The 19,871-nt window shown below is 41.0% G+C and overlaps 1 protein-coding gene across 5 annotated transcripts in view; it reads right to left on the bottom strand.

The window, feature by feature from the left end:
• Positions 1-19,871, bottom strand: part of PPM1A (protein phosphatase, Mg2+/Mn2+ dependent 1A) — a 130,391-nt gene that overhangs the window by 16,654 nt on the left and 93,866 nt on the right. For all 5 annotated transcript variants that reach the window (XM_033952495.1, XM_033952494.1, XM_033952497.1 and 2 more), the window contains one exon: positions 7,165-7,222. In XM_033952495.1, the coding sequence (XP_033808386.1) occupies positions 7,165-7,222 (58 nt within the window). The remainder of the gene's footprint in view (positions 1-7,164; positions 7,223-19,871) is intronic.

The raw sequence follows: 19,871 nt of genomic DNA, 5'->3' as shown, positions 1-19,871 counted from the left end.
GTGAATAACCTGCTTATACAGCCTATCCCCTATTATTTTGTCTTAGCAAGGTTTGACGAGACTCTGGGAAGTGTGCAGCTTTCATACACCTTGTAACTGTGGCTGGATGGCTACAAAATTAATGCACAGAGATCGGGAGAAGGGGAAGACCCTGGACTCTAAGATGGCGGATACATCGGCCTCCCCCTCTCCAAGTTCGCCAAGTTCCACGTGGGTGGCGGAGGTCTCTACTGAAGTTCAGGCTGCGCTTGAACACACGGTGGGCAAACAACTTCAACAAATCCTAGATATACTGGATGCTATAAACCAGCAGTTTACAGCTATTACAAAGATTTGCAGGAAGTGCAACGAGTAGGCTCTGTGGAAGACACTGTCCATGTGCTCACAACAGATTCCCAAGCTACGGTCTCACGCCTACTTGAGATGGAAGCCAAAGTAGAAGATCTGGAAAACCGGTCACGCTGGAATAATCTGTGATTGGTAGGTCTCCTGGAATCCATACCTGCTCAAACTTTGTCTACTTTTCTGGAGACTTGGCTAGTGGATGCTTTACAACTTACTTCTTTGCCGGGCCCATTTCGCATTGAAAGAATACACAGACTGGGTCAGCAGTGCGATATATCTGGGCAGCTCAGGATTGTGATCTTTAAAGTCCTAAATTATGCGCATAAGATGGCGATCCTTCATGCACTCAGAGTAGGAACCTCTCTACAGTATGAGAATCAGCCTGTGTTATGCTTCCAAAATTACTCGCTAAAAGTACAACAAACTAGGAGGGTCTTCTCACCATTGTGTTCTCAAATGTTATGAGACAAAGTACGTTTCAACCTCATGTATCCTGCTCACTTGAAAATATTTCATGGAGGATCTGTGCACTTCTTTGAGGACATGGTGGTGGTAAGTTCTTTTCTGGAAACCCTGCCATAACCTTGACTATGTTTTATTGGACACAACTTTGGATATGCGGGTATGATGCGCCCGCTTTTGGACAGTATATTCATTTGCTGCAATATAGGGGGGACTACCTAACGGTTCCCATTGTCTTCCTTTTCCCGTTTGCTGATGGCTGACTGATACTTACCAGTAACTGAGGATGGAGCTATTGTCTGAATTTTGTATCTCTGCCTTTAAGGGGAGGCATTTCCTTTTTGTAGCCTGTGCTCTTGGGGTGCTACTTTCCTATAGTAACTTTCTTTGAGGAAACCTTCCACCCAATATATGGTGGCGGCCAAAAAAGCAAATAGGATGATGGGAATTATTAAAAAAAGGGATGGTTAACAAGACTAAGAATGTCATACTGCCCCTGTATCACTCCATGGTGCGACTTCATTTGGAGTACTGCGTTCAATTCTGGTCTCTTTATCTCAAGAAAGATATAATGGCGCTAGAAAAGGTTCAAAGAAGAGCGACCAAGATGGTAAAGGGGATGGAACTCCTTTCATATGAGGAAAGACTAAAACGATTAGGGCTCTTCAGCTTGGAAAAGAGACGGCTTGAGGGGAGATATGATTGAAGTCTACAAAATCCTGAGTGGAGTAGAACGGGTACAAGTGGACTTTTTTGCTCCATCAAAAATGACAAAGACTAGGGGATACTCGATGACATTACATGGAAATACTTTTAAAACCAATTGGAGGAAATTTTATTTTACTCAGAGAATTGTGTAAGCTCTGGAATGTGTTGCCAGAGGATGTGGTAAGAGCGGATAGCATAGCTGGTTTTAAGAAAGGTTTGGACAAGTTCCTGGAGGAAAAGTCCATAGGCTGTTATTGAGAAAGACATGGGGAAAGCCACTGCTTGCCCTGTATTGGTAGCATGAAATATTGCTACACCTTGGGTTTTGGCCAGGTACTAGTGACCTGGATTGGCCACCGTGAGAATGGGCTACTGGGCTTGATGGACCATTGGTCTGACCCAATAAGGCTATTCTTATGTTCTTATGACTGCTTCCCAGTTTCTGAGAGCTCATGCCTGGATCCTGGATTGTCTTTATGAATGTATTGAGTTACTTTCTGGGAAGATATGTAATTGGCCTTTCTTTTTCTTCGTTTCTATGTGGGGGGGAGTACAGTGTGTATGATTATCATTATTGCCATTGGGGGAGTCTATCCCCCCCTAAGGGCCGTTTGGCTGATCCTCCCATTTTGGGGTACAATTTGTCTGTTTCAATTCACTGTGGGGTCCCTTGGCTTACGCAGAAGTGGAATTTGAGAAGTGCCCAGGGATGTTGGGGATCGGGGGGTTTGAGGAGGGATAGGGGTTGTAGGGGAGGGGATGTTTTGAGTGGGTTGCTGGGTTATCAGCACTGCCTTTCTGTATTCCTAGATCTCTGGGGGGAGGAGCAGGCTGGGATGCCTCCCTCCTATACATGGACAGGTTCTTAGTTGTCATGCTGCTCTATTTGTTTCATTTTCATGTCCCTTAAACTGATTTCTTAGAATGTGGAGGGAATCCATTCACTGACTAAGAGGCAGAAAATTCTCCGGCTGCTACGCTGTAATCATGCTGATATAGCTTTCTTACAAGAAACGCATTTAACTTCAGCTGAGAGTGCCAAGCTATGCACATGGTGGGTGGGAGAAGTATTTGACTCCCCAGCTCAGGGAAAAAAGGCAGGTGTCATTATATTGGCAGTGGTGGTCCTGGACATGGACAACTATAAGGCAGAAGTGTTCAGGCTTTTAAACACACCGACTGATTATCGTGAACTTGATGAAGATCCCATTCCTCAACTAGCACTGGAAATCAAGCATCTTACATCTTACATCTTCAGCTCTAGAACGTGAGTTTCTGACCAACAGAGAATTTGATTATCTTAATACTCCGAATCCAAGAGTTCTTACGTTCTATATTTTACCTAAGATCCACAAAATCCTCCTGGATGTCCGATTGTATCAAGCAAGGGGTCCATACTTGAGCCCCTTTCTACTTTTGTTGATGTGTTCCTGTGTCCCATAGTATCAAAGGGTTTTTCATATTTACGAGACTCCTCTCAATTTTTAATGAAACTTTCGGAATTCACTAATTCACTAATTTTGTCACGATTGATGTCAAATCCCTATACACGATTATTCCTCAGGAGGAAGCCATCATCATTGTTAAGGAATTCCTCCAGAACAATATGGATAATAGCAGAATTCCCATTGATTTTGTGATAGAAATGTCCCTTACTATGCGAAGGAATTATTTCAAATTTTTGGACACATTTTTTCCAGCAGATCTCGGGGGTAGCCATGGGGGTAACCATGGCCCCCTCAGTAGTTAACTTGTTCATGCAAAAGTTTGAAAATATATGGATTGTCAATAATCCTTTTTCAGATCGGATTCTCACTTGGCTATGCTTTATTGATGACATTTTTGTCATTTGGAAAGGCATGAGAGAAGAACTTTCCATATGTGGTTAAATTTTAGACATCCCAATGTTGAATTTAGTATGACCTGTCATGCCCATCAAATTTCCTTCTTGGATGTCTTAATTACCAAAGAGGATGAAATTCACTGTAACCACAGTGTTTAGAAAATCACTGATAGAAATACATTTCTTGACTTCTCAAGTAACCATCCCAGCTCTCTGAAGTGCAGCCTTCCTACGTCTCAATTCTTTCGGTATCGTCGTTTATGTTTGGATACCATGGACTGCAAATCCAAGAGTAAACAATTATATACCCGACTAAAGGACAGAGGTTATCCAACATCAGTATTGAAAAAAGCTTATAAAAAGGCCAAATTCCTCAATAGGGATCTTTTGTTTGTTCTTAGGTACAAGAACACCGCAGGTGATACTGTCACTTGTATTTTGCAGTATTCACCCAAAATGAATGGGATTACAAAAATATTGAGGCAACACTGGGAAATCATGGAGTTACATCCTGCATTTATTGACACCCATTTCCGGATTGCCTTCACAAGGCAGAAGAACTTCAAAGAACTTTTGAGTCCATCCGATGTGAGCTACACACGGGAACCCCAGATTCAATCCAAGGGTCACTACAAATGTGGGGAGTACATGACAGGTGAAGTGACCTTAGAGTTAATTGACAATTTCATACACCCGTGCATGGGTCAAATGTTTAACCTTAGACATGTCACTTCATACACATCAACATTTGTGGTCTATGTTTTTATATGCCCATTTCCAAAAATCTACATGGGCCAGACCACACGTCCTTTTAAAACGCGGGTCACAAAACACAAGAGTTGTATACGCAACAATAGATTGCAAGCCCCTCTAGTCATGCATTGTCTGGAGTAGAATCATAACTTTGTTGATTTACGCTGCTGTGTGATAGACCAGTGTTTTTCAACCTTTTTACACCTTTGGATCGGCAGAAATAAAAAAATTATTCTGTGGGCCTGCATCAGTCCATGGACCGGCGGCTGAAGAACACTGGGCTAAGTCGTGGGCCAGACCCCACCCATCTCTACCCAATGTCCACCCCAGACCCCGCCCCCATAATAGTACTAATTGCACCTTGCACGTTCCGTGCCTCATCTGGAAGCCTTCCCTCTGACGTTGCAACGTCAGAGAGAAGGCTTCCAGTTCAGGCGCAGGATGCCCGTAGGAGCCACTGCCCGTGGCTTTGTGTACTGAATCAGTTAGGACGAGGGAGCTGGTTTGAAAATAACGTCGCATCATAGACCGGCGGTTGAAGAACACTGTTTTGGGCCTGAAGCACGTGCTGGCCCTGTGGACCGGCAGGAGATTTCTGTGGACCGGCACTGGTCCATGGACCGGTGGTTGAAGAACACTGTGATAGACCACATCATAGAGGGTTGTACTAATAGATCTCTGTCTTTTGCAAGCGGAGCAATTTTGGATTCATTAATTAAATAGTGAAGAACCCAAGGGGTTAAATTTAAAATTGGAGTGGAGTGCTTTTTACTGAAGGATTACGATTTGGTTTAAAGAAAAAGAAGGAAGAAAAAGAAAATAAACAAACAAAAATAAAAACATGAAGTACAATTCCTCTCTTCTCATTAGTTTTATTCACTGCACTATGTTGCACTTTAAGAACAATATTTTTATAACTTTGCAATAGCGTTTCAATGATGTACCTTTTCAGCACTTTATCACGATCTGGATCACTCTCATTGTTTGACAGCCAGTTTGTTCAGCGAATCATGATTCTGCAACAGCATCTGAGTATTGGCGCGTTATCACTTCCGGTTATGATGTCACCATACAGGGAGAGTTCAAATTCAGTGCAAGCCCTGTGAAGCCATCTTTGGATGCAGGAGAAGCGTTTGGCATCCCATTTAAAGGTGTGTCTTGCTGGTTTTACTCAAGTCTTTTGAAGATGTTGACTGGGTTACCAAGTACTGTTTCAATTTTAATCATAAGGTTTTGTTTTGGTTCCAGCTGATCGGACGTGTTACACCCTGAAGCAGCAGATTTGTGAAATGCTGGCCACCGTTGATGTACCGAACACCAGAAGATAAGTTGAAAAGCATTTTCTTCTATCCCTTAATGTCTTCTCTAAGCAAAGCACAGCACAGAGCTTTTTTTATTTGATGGAGGTTTTTTGCAATGAGGTGACTGCTTAACCACCTTGAAACCAGTTTTGTGGAGGTGGGAGGGCCCTTGTCTGAGGCTTTTTCCTTCTCTTATAAATTGTTATTAAGCCTGTACTGTGCTGAAATTGCACCACTTGACATTGTGCATTTTTTATAGTGAAAGTGTTTTCGTATTATCATTGACTTTTCACAATATCTGAGTTGAGATACATGATATCCTTAGTTTACAGATGTAGCTTTAGAAAAGAATTATTTCTTTCCCTGGAATTTCAGTATCTCATTACCACCATCATCAGTGATGCGGCAGAGGGAAGGCCGCAAAGCAGCCTGTTCAGTGCTGCCGCCATTGCTGTTTGGAATGGAGGTTTGTCGGCCTCACGGTGAGAGAGTCGGTGGGGGGGGTCTGCTGCGCAGGATGGGAAGGAGGGATGTAAAGATGCTACGCAAAGAGATTGGTGAGAAGGTAGGAAATATGTTGCACATGGGTGTGTGTTGGGGGGGAAAGAGAAAGCACTGCTGCTGGTGAATCGGGGAGTGTCTGGGACATTAGGGAGGGGCTAAGGGGGGGGGTCGATCCAACTAAGGCTTATTTTTGGGGTAGGGCTTATATTAGGACCTACCCTGAAAATCAGGCTAGGGCTTATTTTTGGTGTAGGTCTTATTTTCTGGGAAACACAGTATATACAGAGAAAACTCAGCTGGACTCACTTCTGCTATTCAAGTCACACAGTCCTTCAACGATTTGAGGACAATTCAATGCTGGAAGGTACAACTTCCCTCCCTGCACCAGTTTTGGAAGAAAGCTCTTTTCGAGACCACCTTTGAATTCCAAGGTCCCAAAATCTGGAACGAACTCTCAAGCAGCTTATGTCAACTTCCCACATACTTCCAATTCAGGAAGGCACTGAAGATACATTTATTCTCTTCACTGAACTGACTTACTATAATGTATCCATCTGTGTGAAGTCTATACCTCTGTATCATTTCTAATATTATGTAAGCCACAATGATTCCTAGCTGACATTGTCGGGATAAAAGAATCAGTATGGTATGGTATGCTACTGTGAACACCAACTTTAAAATTGAGCAAAACTATAATGGAGAGTAATCACATTCATGAAAACACAAATATATTTATGGAAGGGACTAGTAACTCGAGAATGACAGTGATAAAATTCATCACCGTTCCTGTCCCCGTGGATAACCGCGGGAAACAATCTTGTGGCATTCTTTAGTGTCTATCTCAACAATGCAAGGCTTAAGGGTCAGTGGTTGTGCCCATTTATACTCTGATTCTTCTCTCTCTCCTTAGAGAATGACATGGAGATGGTTTCCTGCCTTTATCCGCAGGGACGGGAACAGTGATGAATTTTATCACTGTGTCATTCTCTACTAGTAACCAAAGTAAAATATTCACATTTACTCTTTTATGAGTCTGAAGACAAAAGTGCTGAACTGATGATAGCTGCAAAAATTATCAAACAAATTTGTCAAGATATTCAGAGTAACCACTAGGGTGCGCTCCAAATGAGTAAATCTATGAGAGGCCTCCCTGCTACACTGTCATTTGCTTCTTCAAAAGATTTCAAGTCAATGCACAGCCAAGGAAGAATAAAGATTTAAGGGGTGAATGATAAATGTTAGACTTACAGTATCATCATTTCTATAGGGATTCAGTCGGTTATATACTGCTTCAATCATACTCCGTCTAAATTAAAAGGTAGAAAAAAAATGTTAAAAACTTTTAACATATCCAGTTCTAAAACAGCTTTTAGACAACTGATTACATAGATCAATGTTCTTGTCGGCTTGAATATGCTACTTAATAGTTGCAAATGAGTTTGCACTTTAGAATATTTTGATGAAATTGTCGATATTTCCTTGTGAAAACTTGTGAAGGAGGAAGACAAGAACAAAGGGACAAAAAATAGATTTCTAAAATATTTCTCTATGCTAAAAATGATTAAAATAAAAAAATTGTTAAAGATATACAATGAAGAGAGGAAAGCTATTTTTAGATTCTGCTAAGTTAGAAAAGTCTGCAAGAGCAGCCACTCTCTCTAAAGAAAGTTATATAACACAAGTTGTTATACTACTGATCACCCTAAGACAGTGTTCTTCAATGCAAGGCCCAAGGGTCAGTGGCAGTCCCTGAAGAATCCTGGGGGTGGCCTTTATCATCATTCTGGCTTTTTTCTGTTATACTCTGCCTCTCTACTCAAGCTAATGGTAGAAAGGGGGAAGTGGATGGGAAGAAGAGCCATATGCTTAAAGGACAAGGCATTTCTCAATAGATAAAGGGAATGCATTTGGAAATGCCCATCTCCTTGAGGATACACACAATAAAAAGTGTGAAGCCAGGCTGATGGAGTGGATGTCACTGACAAACACTGATTAACTGGGAAAATATTTGGTGGCTCTTCTTCAGCTCATTTGGATCCAAACTGGCCCTGACTTAAAAATTAATGAAGACCACGACCCTAAGACAATGGTTCTCAGCTCAGTTCTCAGAACATACCTAGTCAGTCAGGTTTTTAGGATACTCACAAAGATTATGCACGATATACCTTGGTTTACGAGCATAATTCGTTCCAGAAGCATATATCAAAGCAACTTTTCCCATAAGAGTTAGTGTAAACTAGAACAATTCGTTCCACATCCCCAAAAACTTAATTACCATTAGCGACGCCTCTACCGCTGCCTCTGCCACAGACCCATCCACGTGGCTCCTTCAATTCTCCTCCTCTACAGCTGTTCGCTGCCTCTCATGGCAGGTGGTGCTGGCTAAGCAAACCGCCACCGCCACAGAGCCCGACTGGACACTGTTGGCTCTGCCGCTCCCGGACGCTGCCCTACCCCCTCTGCTGGGACTCTCAGGTGCTGGCTCACTCCTGCCGGACTCACCCCGATTCCCATGCTCCACCCGAGGCCACCGGTGCTGCTATCGCCTCTTCCCCCCCCCTGACTGGCCCTGTCCTTACCCCTGCACCGCCGGTGATAGAATGTGCCTGCCACCGGTCTGCTGCTGAGCCTTGAGCATCTGCACATGCTCAGGCCTTCTGGATCTCACCCTCTGAGATTCTCATGAGATCTCGAGTCTCATGAGAATCTCGGTGAGGATGAGATCCAGAAGGCCTTGAGCATGCGCAGATGCTCAAGGCTCAGCAGCAGACTGGCGGCAGGCCCTTTCTAACTCCGGTGGCACACGGGTAAGGACAGGGCCGGTCGATAGATGGGGAGGAGACGATCATGAAGGGAGGGAGTAGCGCCGGTGGCCTCGGGGGGAGCAATACTGTTGGTTCCCGCAGTCGGGTCGGGTGGGGGCTCGCAAATCGAGTCAATGCTCGGTTTGCGAGTCAAAAGTTTGCTGAGTGTTTTCCTCGTCTTGCAAAACACTCGCAAACCGGGTTACTCGTAAACCAAGGTTTGACTGTATATATTTATGCATATAACAAAGGTAGTACATGCAAACGCCTTATGCACATTCATTTAGGGCATTCTGAAAAGCAGACTGGCTTAATGTGTCCTGAGGACCAGGTTGAGAACCCCTGCCCAAAGAAATTGCATGGAGCTGCTTTTATGACTCACTGAGCACCAGTAAATAGATTCATTCAAAATGAATTACCAAATCTCTAATGCTTTGTAATGGTCTGTCTAGTAACCATGCTTTAAATCTGTGTTTTCTAAAACTATTGGTTGCATCCTCAAAGTCATTCATTTCACGTATGGGTGGTTTTAATCTGGGTAGGCTCTACATAGATGCATCATTATGATGCATCTTGTCAGGGTCGCACACACTGCCATGGACATGATCATGAGACTGGTCTGAAAATGTTTGATAAGCACTGCTTTTAAAACAACAAAAGTATCTTCTGTTACCTGAAAAAGGTCAAATGAGGAAATGTATTTACCTCTCTCCTCAAGGTGAGTAACAAGAATGTGAATTGTAATGTCCTGTTTTCTCTTGATGAAACTAGCCAAAAATTTTATTAATTTTTTCGGAAGCCTACTAGGTGCTAAATGCTACATAGTAACACAGTACAGTTTATGAAAGCAGATAAAGACCCGCATGGTCCATCTACTCTCAAGGTGAGTAACAAGAATGTGAATTGTAATGTCCTGTTTTCTCTTGATGAAACTAGCCAAAAATTTTATTAATTTTTTCGGAAGCCTACTAGGTGCTAAATGCTACATAGTAACACAGTACAGTTTATGAAAGCAGATAAAGACCCGCATGGTCCATCTAGTCTGCTCAATAAGGGGGCTAGAGAATGTCCTATTTTTTTTATATCTATGAGCCATATGGCACTTAGTATGTGCTAAGTTTGAATAAAAGGGCCTCTTAGCTAGCAGTTAATGCATAAACAGGATTTCCCAAACCTGTACAGGAGACCTCAAAGTCAATCAGAAAGTCCATAAGGAATATCATGAAATAATTTGCATAATCTAAGCCTTGCACATGTTTAAAAAAAAGAAAAAAATAGGGATAATCTACACAGCAGCACTGTTTTGGCATTTTAACAAGAATATTCTATGCAAGCTAATGTTCAGTGGCAACAATATTTTTGAAATGAGTAGCATTGTTTTGCTGTGACTGTCTTCTGCATTTTGAATTAAGTTCACTATTGTGAGCCTTTATAAATCATTGTATTTTTGGTTCTTTGTGTTGCAGTGAGTAGAATGGACTGACTTAGCAATTTATGCAATGTTCTGAGTAAGCACAGACATGTTTTGACCAGAGTGGACTGATTTAGCATTCAAAGTTGATCCCTGAAGAAGTCATTTTTTCCCAGTGAAATTGGGTCCAGTTGGGCAATACAAATTAAGTGCATATTCTATTTTTTTGCTACATCTATTTCACTGGCCAATACTCATTTTGGTGCCTCAAATGCTAGAACTGTATCTGGGTATATCAGACCTGCTGATTCCAAAAATGGCACCAGTTTTCTCCTATCAACTCTAGTTTTTGAGATAAAGAACATGTGCCATATAACATTCTTCACTCTGCTCGCCCATTAAAAAAAAAATCAAAATATTTTAATGTGTTTAAATTAATATATTTTAAGCATGAAGGAAACATTAAAAATTTAAAGAAAAGTGTACAACATGAAAATCTACTTATTTCATACCAAAAGCACAAGTTTATGACTACAAACTTTCCAGTCATTCGACACACAAGAAGCTCCTTTTGAAAGACTTCCGAGAGTGTGATCTGCCATGACAATCCCCCATAAGATTCCAACAAAAGTCTGCCATCATCTGCATCCCATCTTCCTTGGTATCTGGCTTCTATTGTTTTTTGTCTTGGTGAAATCTTTCACCTTGCGCTTCACTTAAGTCGCCAAGGTTCTCTGGAAAGCGATCTAAGTGACTGTGCAGATAATGGACTTTAACACTCATGTTATAGCCAAGCCTGTTGAAATGATACATATCCTCTACTGCCTGTAGTCATCTGCCTTCTTGTTGCCAATAAAGTTTATCACAACAAGAACAAATGAAGACCAGGCACATGATTTGATTTCATTCATTAATGCTATGAAATGTGGATCATTTCATAGCATTAATGCATTTATAAATTGTCTTATCTGTGGACCATCTAAAATTCCTGCCTCCAGTTTTTCCATGGTAAGTCCAGGTAACATATGCGCTATGTATTCAATGCATTAACCATCTTTATTCAAATCCTTTACAAATTATTTCATCAGGCCTAGTATGATTCTATCTCGTGCTACCAAAGGTTAATTGATTACATTTTATCCTCCAACCACCATATATTTCTTCGAAGGCCAATCTTTTTTTTGCCAATGTTCGTGTTTGGCTCTACTATCCCAAAGGCATAAAAAGCAAGGATACTTTGTATGGCCATTTTGTTGTCCAAGAAGAAAATTAACCATCTTCAAGTCTACACAAATCACCCACTGATGTTCTTGGTAATTTATCTTTTCCAAGACTAAAAGAGATGGTGGCCTTGTACTCTTCTTTCACCCTAGTGGAGTGAACGATTAATAAATTCAACCATATCTAAGAAACCACAGCTGATGTGGTCTATCCAATGCAATTTTCTGAATCAGCACCCCAAATAACCTCAGGAACACGTCAAAAATCCCAAGACACCAAGAAATTTTTTTTTTGTTGTTGGCCTGTGTTTTTCAATATTAAGAAAACAATTTCAATGGGATATTTGTATAAATCCAAGTGCATACTGTTTCAAGAATTTAAATGCACAATATACAGTATTAAGGGAGTTTTCTTCGATCAATGAAAGAAAACATGAACCAGATATACAAACACAGAAATTATTTGTATGCTGGGTATTGGTTTCTGAAATCCTTTTTTCTCCCTTTTGAAAAAAGTTGACATGAGCTCATTCAATTGTATACTCTTTAGAGGTCTTTCTTTCTGTATTTGTATAAGTTTGACCTTCATCATCCTCTCATTCTGAGTAGCAAAACTAGGGAACCACAGAGATGAGATCAGATTTAAAAAAATCTATAGAATATACCCTCTGCCAGGAGAAACAAATTACATATGGGCAGCTCAAGGAGTTAGCCACTATTAAAATAGGGGAAGCTGTGGAAATACTAATAAAACTATAGTTATAGGCTAGACAGGCTATGTGGAAGTACCCGAAATAAGAAACTCAGCTTTTAAGGCTGGAGGCAAGTAATCTGCTAGGTACCAAAGCAGTTTGACTGAGAAGCAACCATCATCTGAAAATAGTTAAATATCCCCAGATTCTATCAAGATCTACTAAGGAAAGAGCTTACTCTTTTCAGAAGAAATAAGCAGAAAGGGACTGGTATGCTATATAGGAGGAGGATTGAGATGGTGCTGTCTGGCATGAACAGCACAGATAGCAGGGTGTGGCAGAGACCTTTCCAGCTGGACAAAGTGTGTGTATATTTATATATGCAAACATTTTTTTAAAAAACCCTTAAAAGGATAATTAACAAAAGATCAGGGAATTAGAGAGAAAAAAAAGGGAATAATAATACAGTCGACTCCACCTAAGTGCACGTCGGATAAGCACACGCTCCAGTTATCCGCACCCTATCACCACTGTCCTGTGTTTTTTACATTAAGGTCAATGGACTTAAACTCCAGATATTTGCACTTCTGATAAGCACACAATCAGCTTATGCGCACTGATGTCATAGGTCCCACCTCTATTCTTTCACGTTACATTCACTCTCGGTTAAATGCAATCACGGGTTCTCTGTATTTATTGCACTGCATTTACTATCCCCCCACCTCCCTCCCCGGAATATCACAGCATCGCGAGCCATCCTAGGCAGCAAGTAGACGGGAGACCTACGCCAGCACGCCAAGCACTCACCAGCCCCTTCCTCTCAGCACTGCTTACTGTTGCTGCCATCACCCCAGATAGCTGCCGATACTGGCTAAACGACCGTCTGACTAAAAAGTGGTACTCCTATTAAGCGCATTCTCTGCTTAAGCGCACGTGGTGGTCCGGACTGGAGACCTTGCACTTAAGCGGAGTCAACTGTATATATAATTGTGTAATTTGCTGGTTAAGCAGGACTTAGGAAAGATTAAGTGCACTGACATTTATAGAAGGTAAGGTGAAAATCCTGAATTCTTTTTCTCTCTATTTGTTTTCAGGCTTTTAGCTATATAATACTTTCCCGCCTTTTAGCTATATAATACTTTCCCGCCTTAAGCCTGTTTCTTTGTTATACTGGCATGCCCAAGAGACTGGGTGGTTGGGGCCTCTGACTTTTGGTTTAGTTGTAATGAAGGATCTTACATTCCTTTACTGGTAGAGAAGCCTGTATGTTAAAATTTTCTCTATGTGCTTTAATAATTATTGAATATATGAAATATGAATGCATGTATGGATGTCTTGGATCCAAGAAAAAATGAAAGATGACCGACTGCATGATGTGTGATATTCAAATAGGAAAATATTCTATAAACTTATAAATACTATGAGGTTTAAACTTTAGAAAATCCAGATGAAGTATGAACAGACATGTGCAATTTGACCTATCTGACCTTTGTCCAGCCTCCTGGATCATTGCCATGGAAATTCTCAGTCCTTGACCAGATATTCCAAGAGGCCCAAGACAGGATATAGGTCAACTATTTGACCCTGCCTGATTTTTGGTGAAATAACTAAATTTAAAATACAAGTTTTCCTAATTTAAGAATATTTTCTGTTCACAAACTGGTCTTTTCTCTTATTAGTGTAGGAAAAACTTGTATAGCCACCTGGCTTTTGAAGCAGAGGTACTGAAGAAGAAATTAGTTGGTTTTGTGTCTGTGACAAACTGTCAGTTTTCCATAGAAAATTACTTTGGTCAGAAAGAGCTTTTTGATTCATTCTTTAAGACTGTAGAAAGATATGTGAAGCTTATAAAAAAGGTATTGGTTAAGGAAAAGATATATCCTTTCTTTATAAAAACAAGTTTTGCATTCCTTTGGTAAATTGTAAGATAAGTGGTGCTAAGGAGTTCTCCTTTTAAGAGTACACATTATCATATGATTTCATGTAATCCTCAATACATATTTAGAATATTTTCAAAATTGTTGTAACAGAAATGTACTTAACTATTATACTTTATAAACTTTCTATTATATTTCAAAACCTAAAGAATTTTCTTTGTCTGAAATAGTCCCACCTTCTAAGAGAACATGTTAGCCTGGAATAAATTAACCCTTCCCTTCTTTAAAAGCAGACTGAAAACCCACCTTTTTGATATAGCCCTACTCCTCTGCCCTCCAACCCATCCTGCTGATTATCCATTCCCCTTAACTGCATCCATGACATCTTCTTTGTCTGTCTTGGCTGTTTAGATTGTAAGCTCTTTCAAGCAGGGACTGTTTTCTTCTTCTTTGTGACTCTGTGCAGCACTGCGTGCATCTGGTAATGCTATAGAAATAATAGTAGTAGTATTGGAAGCTGAAGTGACATGTCACCAGTCATTGTAACAGCATATAAGCAAAGTCGGAGTTCCCAGCTTTGATTCTGGGGAGCAGCTCTCTCCACAGGGACCACTTAGTTCCTGGGAAAGAATCCCCCCTCACACACAGAATAATTATGGGATTATGGTTTATGGAACTGCATGCACTGCATATAATTAATTGGCATTTTAATTCAAATTTTAACCTCAAGTTTAATTTTGATATAAATTGAATAAATATTATTTTTATAAAAATGTATATCTTTGTGTGAGTTATTGGTGTCAAATAGTACCCTATGTTGAGCCGAGATGCAGTAATCATGCTCAAGATATATCTGGAAATGATCTCACTGCAGGAAGAAAACTTCTAAAGAGAAGACTTGAAAGTAGAAACAGAAATGTCCCCTAGCAAGGAAGAACCCCACCAGGTTCTCCCTCTAAGAACTAAAACCTCAAAAGAGGTTTGTCCAACACTTGGTGAAGGTAGACAAGGATCTCCACACTTATGCAAATCACAAAGGTGGCTTTTAACCACGAAGCAAGAGTCTCGTAACTCTCAGTAGAGGTAACACTGCCCAGGGTAAAACATATAAGCTAAAAAAAAATGCAAAAGTGTGTGGGGGAGGGGGCAATAAGGCTGAAGTTCTTATGAGAGAAACAAACTATAGAGTACTAGAAACTTGAAGTCAAGAAAAGTTAGAGGTGATGTAGTTAGAGGGAGAAAAACAGACTGCTACTTCTGCACTGAGAGAACAGACCACAAGTTATCTCTCAGGAAGGAAGCACAAGCAATGCTGAAGGCAGGCACCAAGGAAGCATTTACTTTGAAGTTTCCCAAGAAGAAAATTTGACCAATGGAGGAACCATGATGAGAAGTACTAACCTCCACTAAATAACAGATCTGACAAGATGGCTTTGTCAAAAAAAACAAACCCTAAACTCCACTGACTGGCTGTGAAATAACGAGCCAGAACAAAGGAAGGCATAGCATCTTGGAAAACAGTATCAAGACTTAGGCTTCTGTCTGCAGCTGGCACCTACCTGATCAGAAGCGGTGAGACCCAGAATACTGCCACAATTATCAAGACGGTTTCCATTTTCAGTATGCCAAAATAAATCAAATCTGTACCTCAGCCCTAAGCACTGTAAATGAAAACTTTGATTTACAGCAAGCTGCCCCGCCATCTGTAGAATCTTCTCCCAAGATTCACATATTCAGTGGCTCTGCTGAGCTGAGACACCCTGCTAATCTAAGGTTATGTATGTGTATACATAAAAGAAATATATTATTAATAAAGCAGCACCCTAGCACTTGAGCAGTGCTGTGGAGGGGCATAATCAAAACATACGTCTAAGTCAGATTTGGGCGTATGGTGTTAGATGCCCAAAGTCAGCAGTGGAAAAATGCCCATTTTCAAAAAATACGTCTAGAATAATATTTTTCCTGAAAATCGTCTATCTGTACATCCAGGCTGTTGTTCATCCAGACTGTTAGGATGTCTATGTTTATACCACATTTTCGACCAAAGTTTCATCCAACTCGCAAACACCCAGAACAAGATCATTTGGACGTGGGAGGGGTCAATCTTGTAATGGACTGGCAACAGAGCAGTGGGGCACCTTACAGGGCACTGCTGTGAACTTCACAAAAATGGTGCCAGATAAACATTTTACCAGAACTCCCTTACAGGTTATGGTGAGCCCCCCCAAACCCACTATACCCACCTGTCTACAACCCCCATAGCCCTTATGGACGCAGGTGGCACCTATATGGCAGTAGAGTAGGGTTTGGAGGGGTTGGTGGGCGCAAATGTTCCACCATAAATTTAGTGGTTAGAGTGGCTTATAGGCCTAGGTCCTCCTCCTTATGGTTCACTAGCCCACACCCCAGGCTATTTAAGACACCTGTGTGCAGCTCTATTAGGCTTTCCAATACCCAGTGTTGATGTTCTGGAGACAGGTATATTTTTTTTCTTCTGATTTTTGTGGAAGTGTGAGGGGGTCAGTGAACACTGGGGGAGTGTGGAGGTCTTTACTTTGTCTCTGCAGTGGTTATCTGGTCACTCTGGATACCTTTTTGGCACTTATACCTGTTTTTACATCATCTATCTCACAACATTTAAGTTTTGTCCAGGATGTCTAGTAAAAACATTCGATTATCCCTGCAGGATGACTAAGTCAAGGTCGGCCCCCATCCCATTCACATACTGCCCTAACCACTCCTCCAGATACGTCTCTTTCAGCTCTGGGCACACAGTGGCATTCAGAAGCATAAAAAGTCCCGCAATACATCTAGAAAGTCGGTTTGATTATCGGCTTTTGGATGACTTGTCTTTTAGGTCGTCTAAGTGCCAACTTGGGCAGGTTTTTAGACCTGTTTAAGTTTTAATTATGAGCCCCTTATTGTCCAAAAAGAACAAAAACTATCTTACTGGCTCCTCAACTTCATAAGAACTCCTACCAGGGGCAGATGGAGTCAAAAGGAAAGAAGGAACAATGCAGTATGACTGAAGTTTCTTCCCCTGCTTGATATCAAGCCAATGGTGAGAGAAAAAGAAGTACAGCACATTCCATACCACCAAAACACCAAGGACAAGACACCACCAACCTGGGGACAGAGCCATCCCGTCGGATAGGAAACAAAAATGATTACCAGTGCCATGCTGAAGATAAAACCACAGTCAGATGAGACAGGGCAAGAAACATTCCAATTGTGCAGAAAAGGAAGAAGACTTATCCCTTTCTATTGAGGATGGAAGAAAAAGGTCTATGGAATGAATGCCAAGTTTAACAGCTAGATAACTAAAATAAGACTGCAGGCAACACAGACCTCTCTATTGGGATGCATATCTAAACAAGAGAACTGCTATTGCAGCCTCCAGCTCAGAAAGAACTCACCCACAAAATCACAGTTTAAACAGAAAGATGATAAACAGAAATACCATATAATTCAGAAATAAAGAAAGGGTACTTGCAGTTCTCCAAAGAAAGCTCTGAAATTCTGGTTGCAATAATGAAGAATACGGGAGGTGGACTCAGACCCATTTGAGTATTCTCCAGCTGGTACAGCATAAAATCTCCTCAGCTCCTGACATCCAAAATTGTAAATAAGTCTCCCATGCTCAATTGGAGACCTAATTTACAGCAGATTTATTTATTTATTCATTCAGTTTTCTATACCATTCTCCCAAGGGAGCTCAGAACGGTTTACATTAATTAATTCAGGTATTCAAGCATTTTTCCTCACAATCTATCTAATGTACCTGGGGCAATGGTGGGATTAAGTGACTTGCCCAGGGTCACAAGGAGCAGTGTGGGTTTGAACTCACAACCTCATGGTGCTGAGACTGTAGCTTTTAACTACTACGCCACACACAGATCCAGAAGCCAACCTCACAGTAATGTTTCTCGATCCTTCAAAGGCGCCTCAACAAAACTACCCCCTTGCAAAAGAGACAAGGAGAAAATAGGAAGGGGACTTATGGCCTGATTCTGTATAAGATGCCTATATTAGAAGCAGCTAGGTACCCTAATCAAGGATGCCTATTGACACCTAACTCTGGAATCCGTTTTTACTGCATCAATTTTCAGCCAGTCAAAATTAAATTTAAATGACCAATTGTTATGAGTTCTGCGTGGAACTCTTAGGATGTCTAAATCAAGGCACACGTTGATACCTACCTGAAAAGTAGGCGTGATTAGGGATGGAGAATAGGTGTGGCTGACTTCAGAGTCGTTAGGCATCTGAGTTAGGCGCCAGTAAATTAGGCCAAGTAAACCTGGCTTAATGTACCAGAGCTGCTAGGTGGGATTCTATAAGCGATGCCTAGCAGTTGACCGACAATCGCATTAATCGGTGCCTACAATGTAGGTGCACAAGTGCTGTTTATAGAATCTAGCTCTTGGTATCCACTAAATATACCCTGCACTCTTAAATTCAGCATTTTCCTCAATCTTAAAAGGAAACTCAGCTCAATTGAATCAGGCTGGTTGAGGAGTATATGTGGCATATTCAGCCTAGTAGCTACACAGTGTACCATCACCATCTGCTGAAGATGGAGAAATATTGAAAATTCTATGACTCCTAAGGGGCACTCCTAAGGGGCAACTCACAAAGAAATACTTTCTTTCTCTGTCTCCATCTACTGGTCAATGGCAATAACCAACAAGTTCTGGACTGATCTGTGGGATGCTAAGTAAATGACAGATACAAAAAAGGGCAGTAAGGGGGGGGGGTGAATATGTAACTACGATACTGAACTGCTGGGCTGAATAGCCAGATTTGGAAACAGGCCTTAAATTTATGACTTGAAGACCTTCAGGGAGGCTATTAGAGAGGACTAGACTAAGGGAAAATGTCTTACAAGTAACCCTGAAATGAAAAGCTATAGGTGAAATAATCGAAAGATAGAGGACCTCAGGGCATATGAAGGTCAATGTAGAAACAGAAAGCCGGAAAGGTATAGGGAAAATCATGAATGAAGAGCACAAAGAAAGTTATTTTTAAAGGATTTTTTTGTGCATATATGGCTAATTAAGGCAACTAAAAGGCCTTTTATAAAAATAACTTCCCTAATGAGAGAATGTGCAATGTAATTAGGCATACATATTACTTGTATTCAACTTTTGATCAGGAAAGAAATTTGGGTGGAATGCAGGTGGTATCACAAGTTACACATGCATTTCCTTATACTTCACACTAACAAGCAGGATAAATGTTCATGACTTCAAACCATTTGCTATTTCTGTAGCATTTGTACTATTTTTTTAAAGACACAAATGCACCTGTGTGTCTTTATAGAATAAGCTATGAATAGGTACCTACATGGCCTTCACACATAAATGACCTATTATAAAAGTAACCTAGGGGACACTCGATGAAGTTACAGGGAAATACTTTTTAAAACCAATAGGAGGAAAATTTTTTTCACTCAGAGAATAGTTAAGCTCTGGAACGCATTGCCAGAGGATGTGGTAAGAGTAGATAGCGTAGCTGGTTTTAAGAAAGGTTTGGACAAGCTCCTGAGGGAAAGTCCATAGTCTGTTATTAAGAAAGACACAGGGGAAGCTACTGCTTGCCCTGTATCGGTAGTATGGAATATTGCTACACCTTGGGTTCTGGCCAGGTACTGGTGACCTGGATTGGCCACCATGGGAACGGGCTACTGGGCTTGATGGACCATTGGTCTGACCCAGTGAGGCTATTCTTATGTTCTTAAAAGTAACCTTAGAATAATAAACTAAAGAGTGTTAAGCATTTGAAGCACTGAATTAGCCCATGTTAAATACTTCTGCACAAGCATGCCAATTCAGCCCACTGGTTTAGCAGTTAGCATGTGCTAATTTGCAGAGTAAATATATTTGGTGTTAAGGAGCAGAACTAGGTGGGCATGAGCGGAGAATGGATGTGGACTGCATGTTTCAGTAAAACAT

Source organism: Geotrypetes seraphini, chromosome 7, assembly GCF_902459505.1.
Source record: "Geotrypetes seraphini chromosome 7, aGeoSer1.1, whole genome shotgun sequence".
Classification (NCBI taxonomy): domain Eukaryota; kingdom Metazoa; phylum Chordata; class Amphibia; order Gymnophiona; family Dermophiidae; genus Geotrypetes; species Geotrypetes seraphini.
This window is presented reverse-complemented; position numbering and strand designations above follow the sequence as displayed.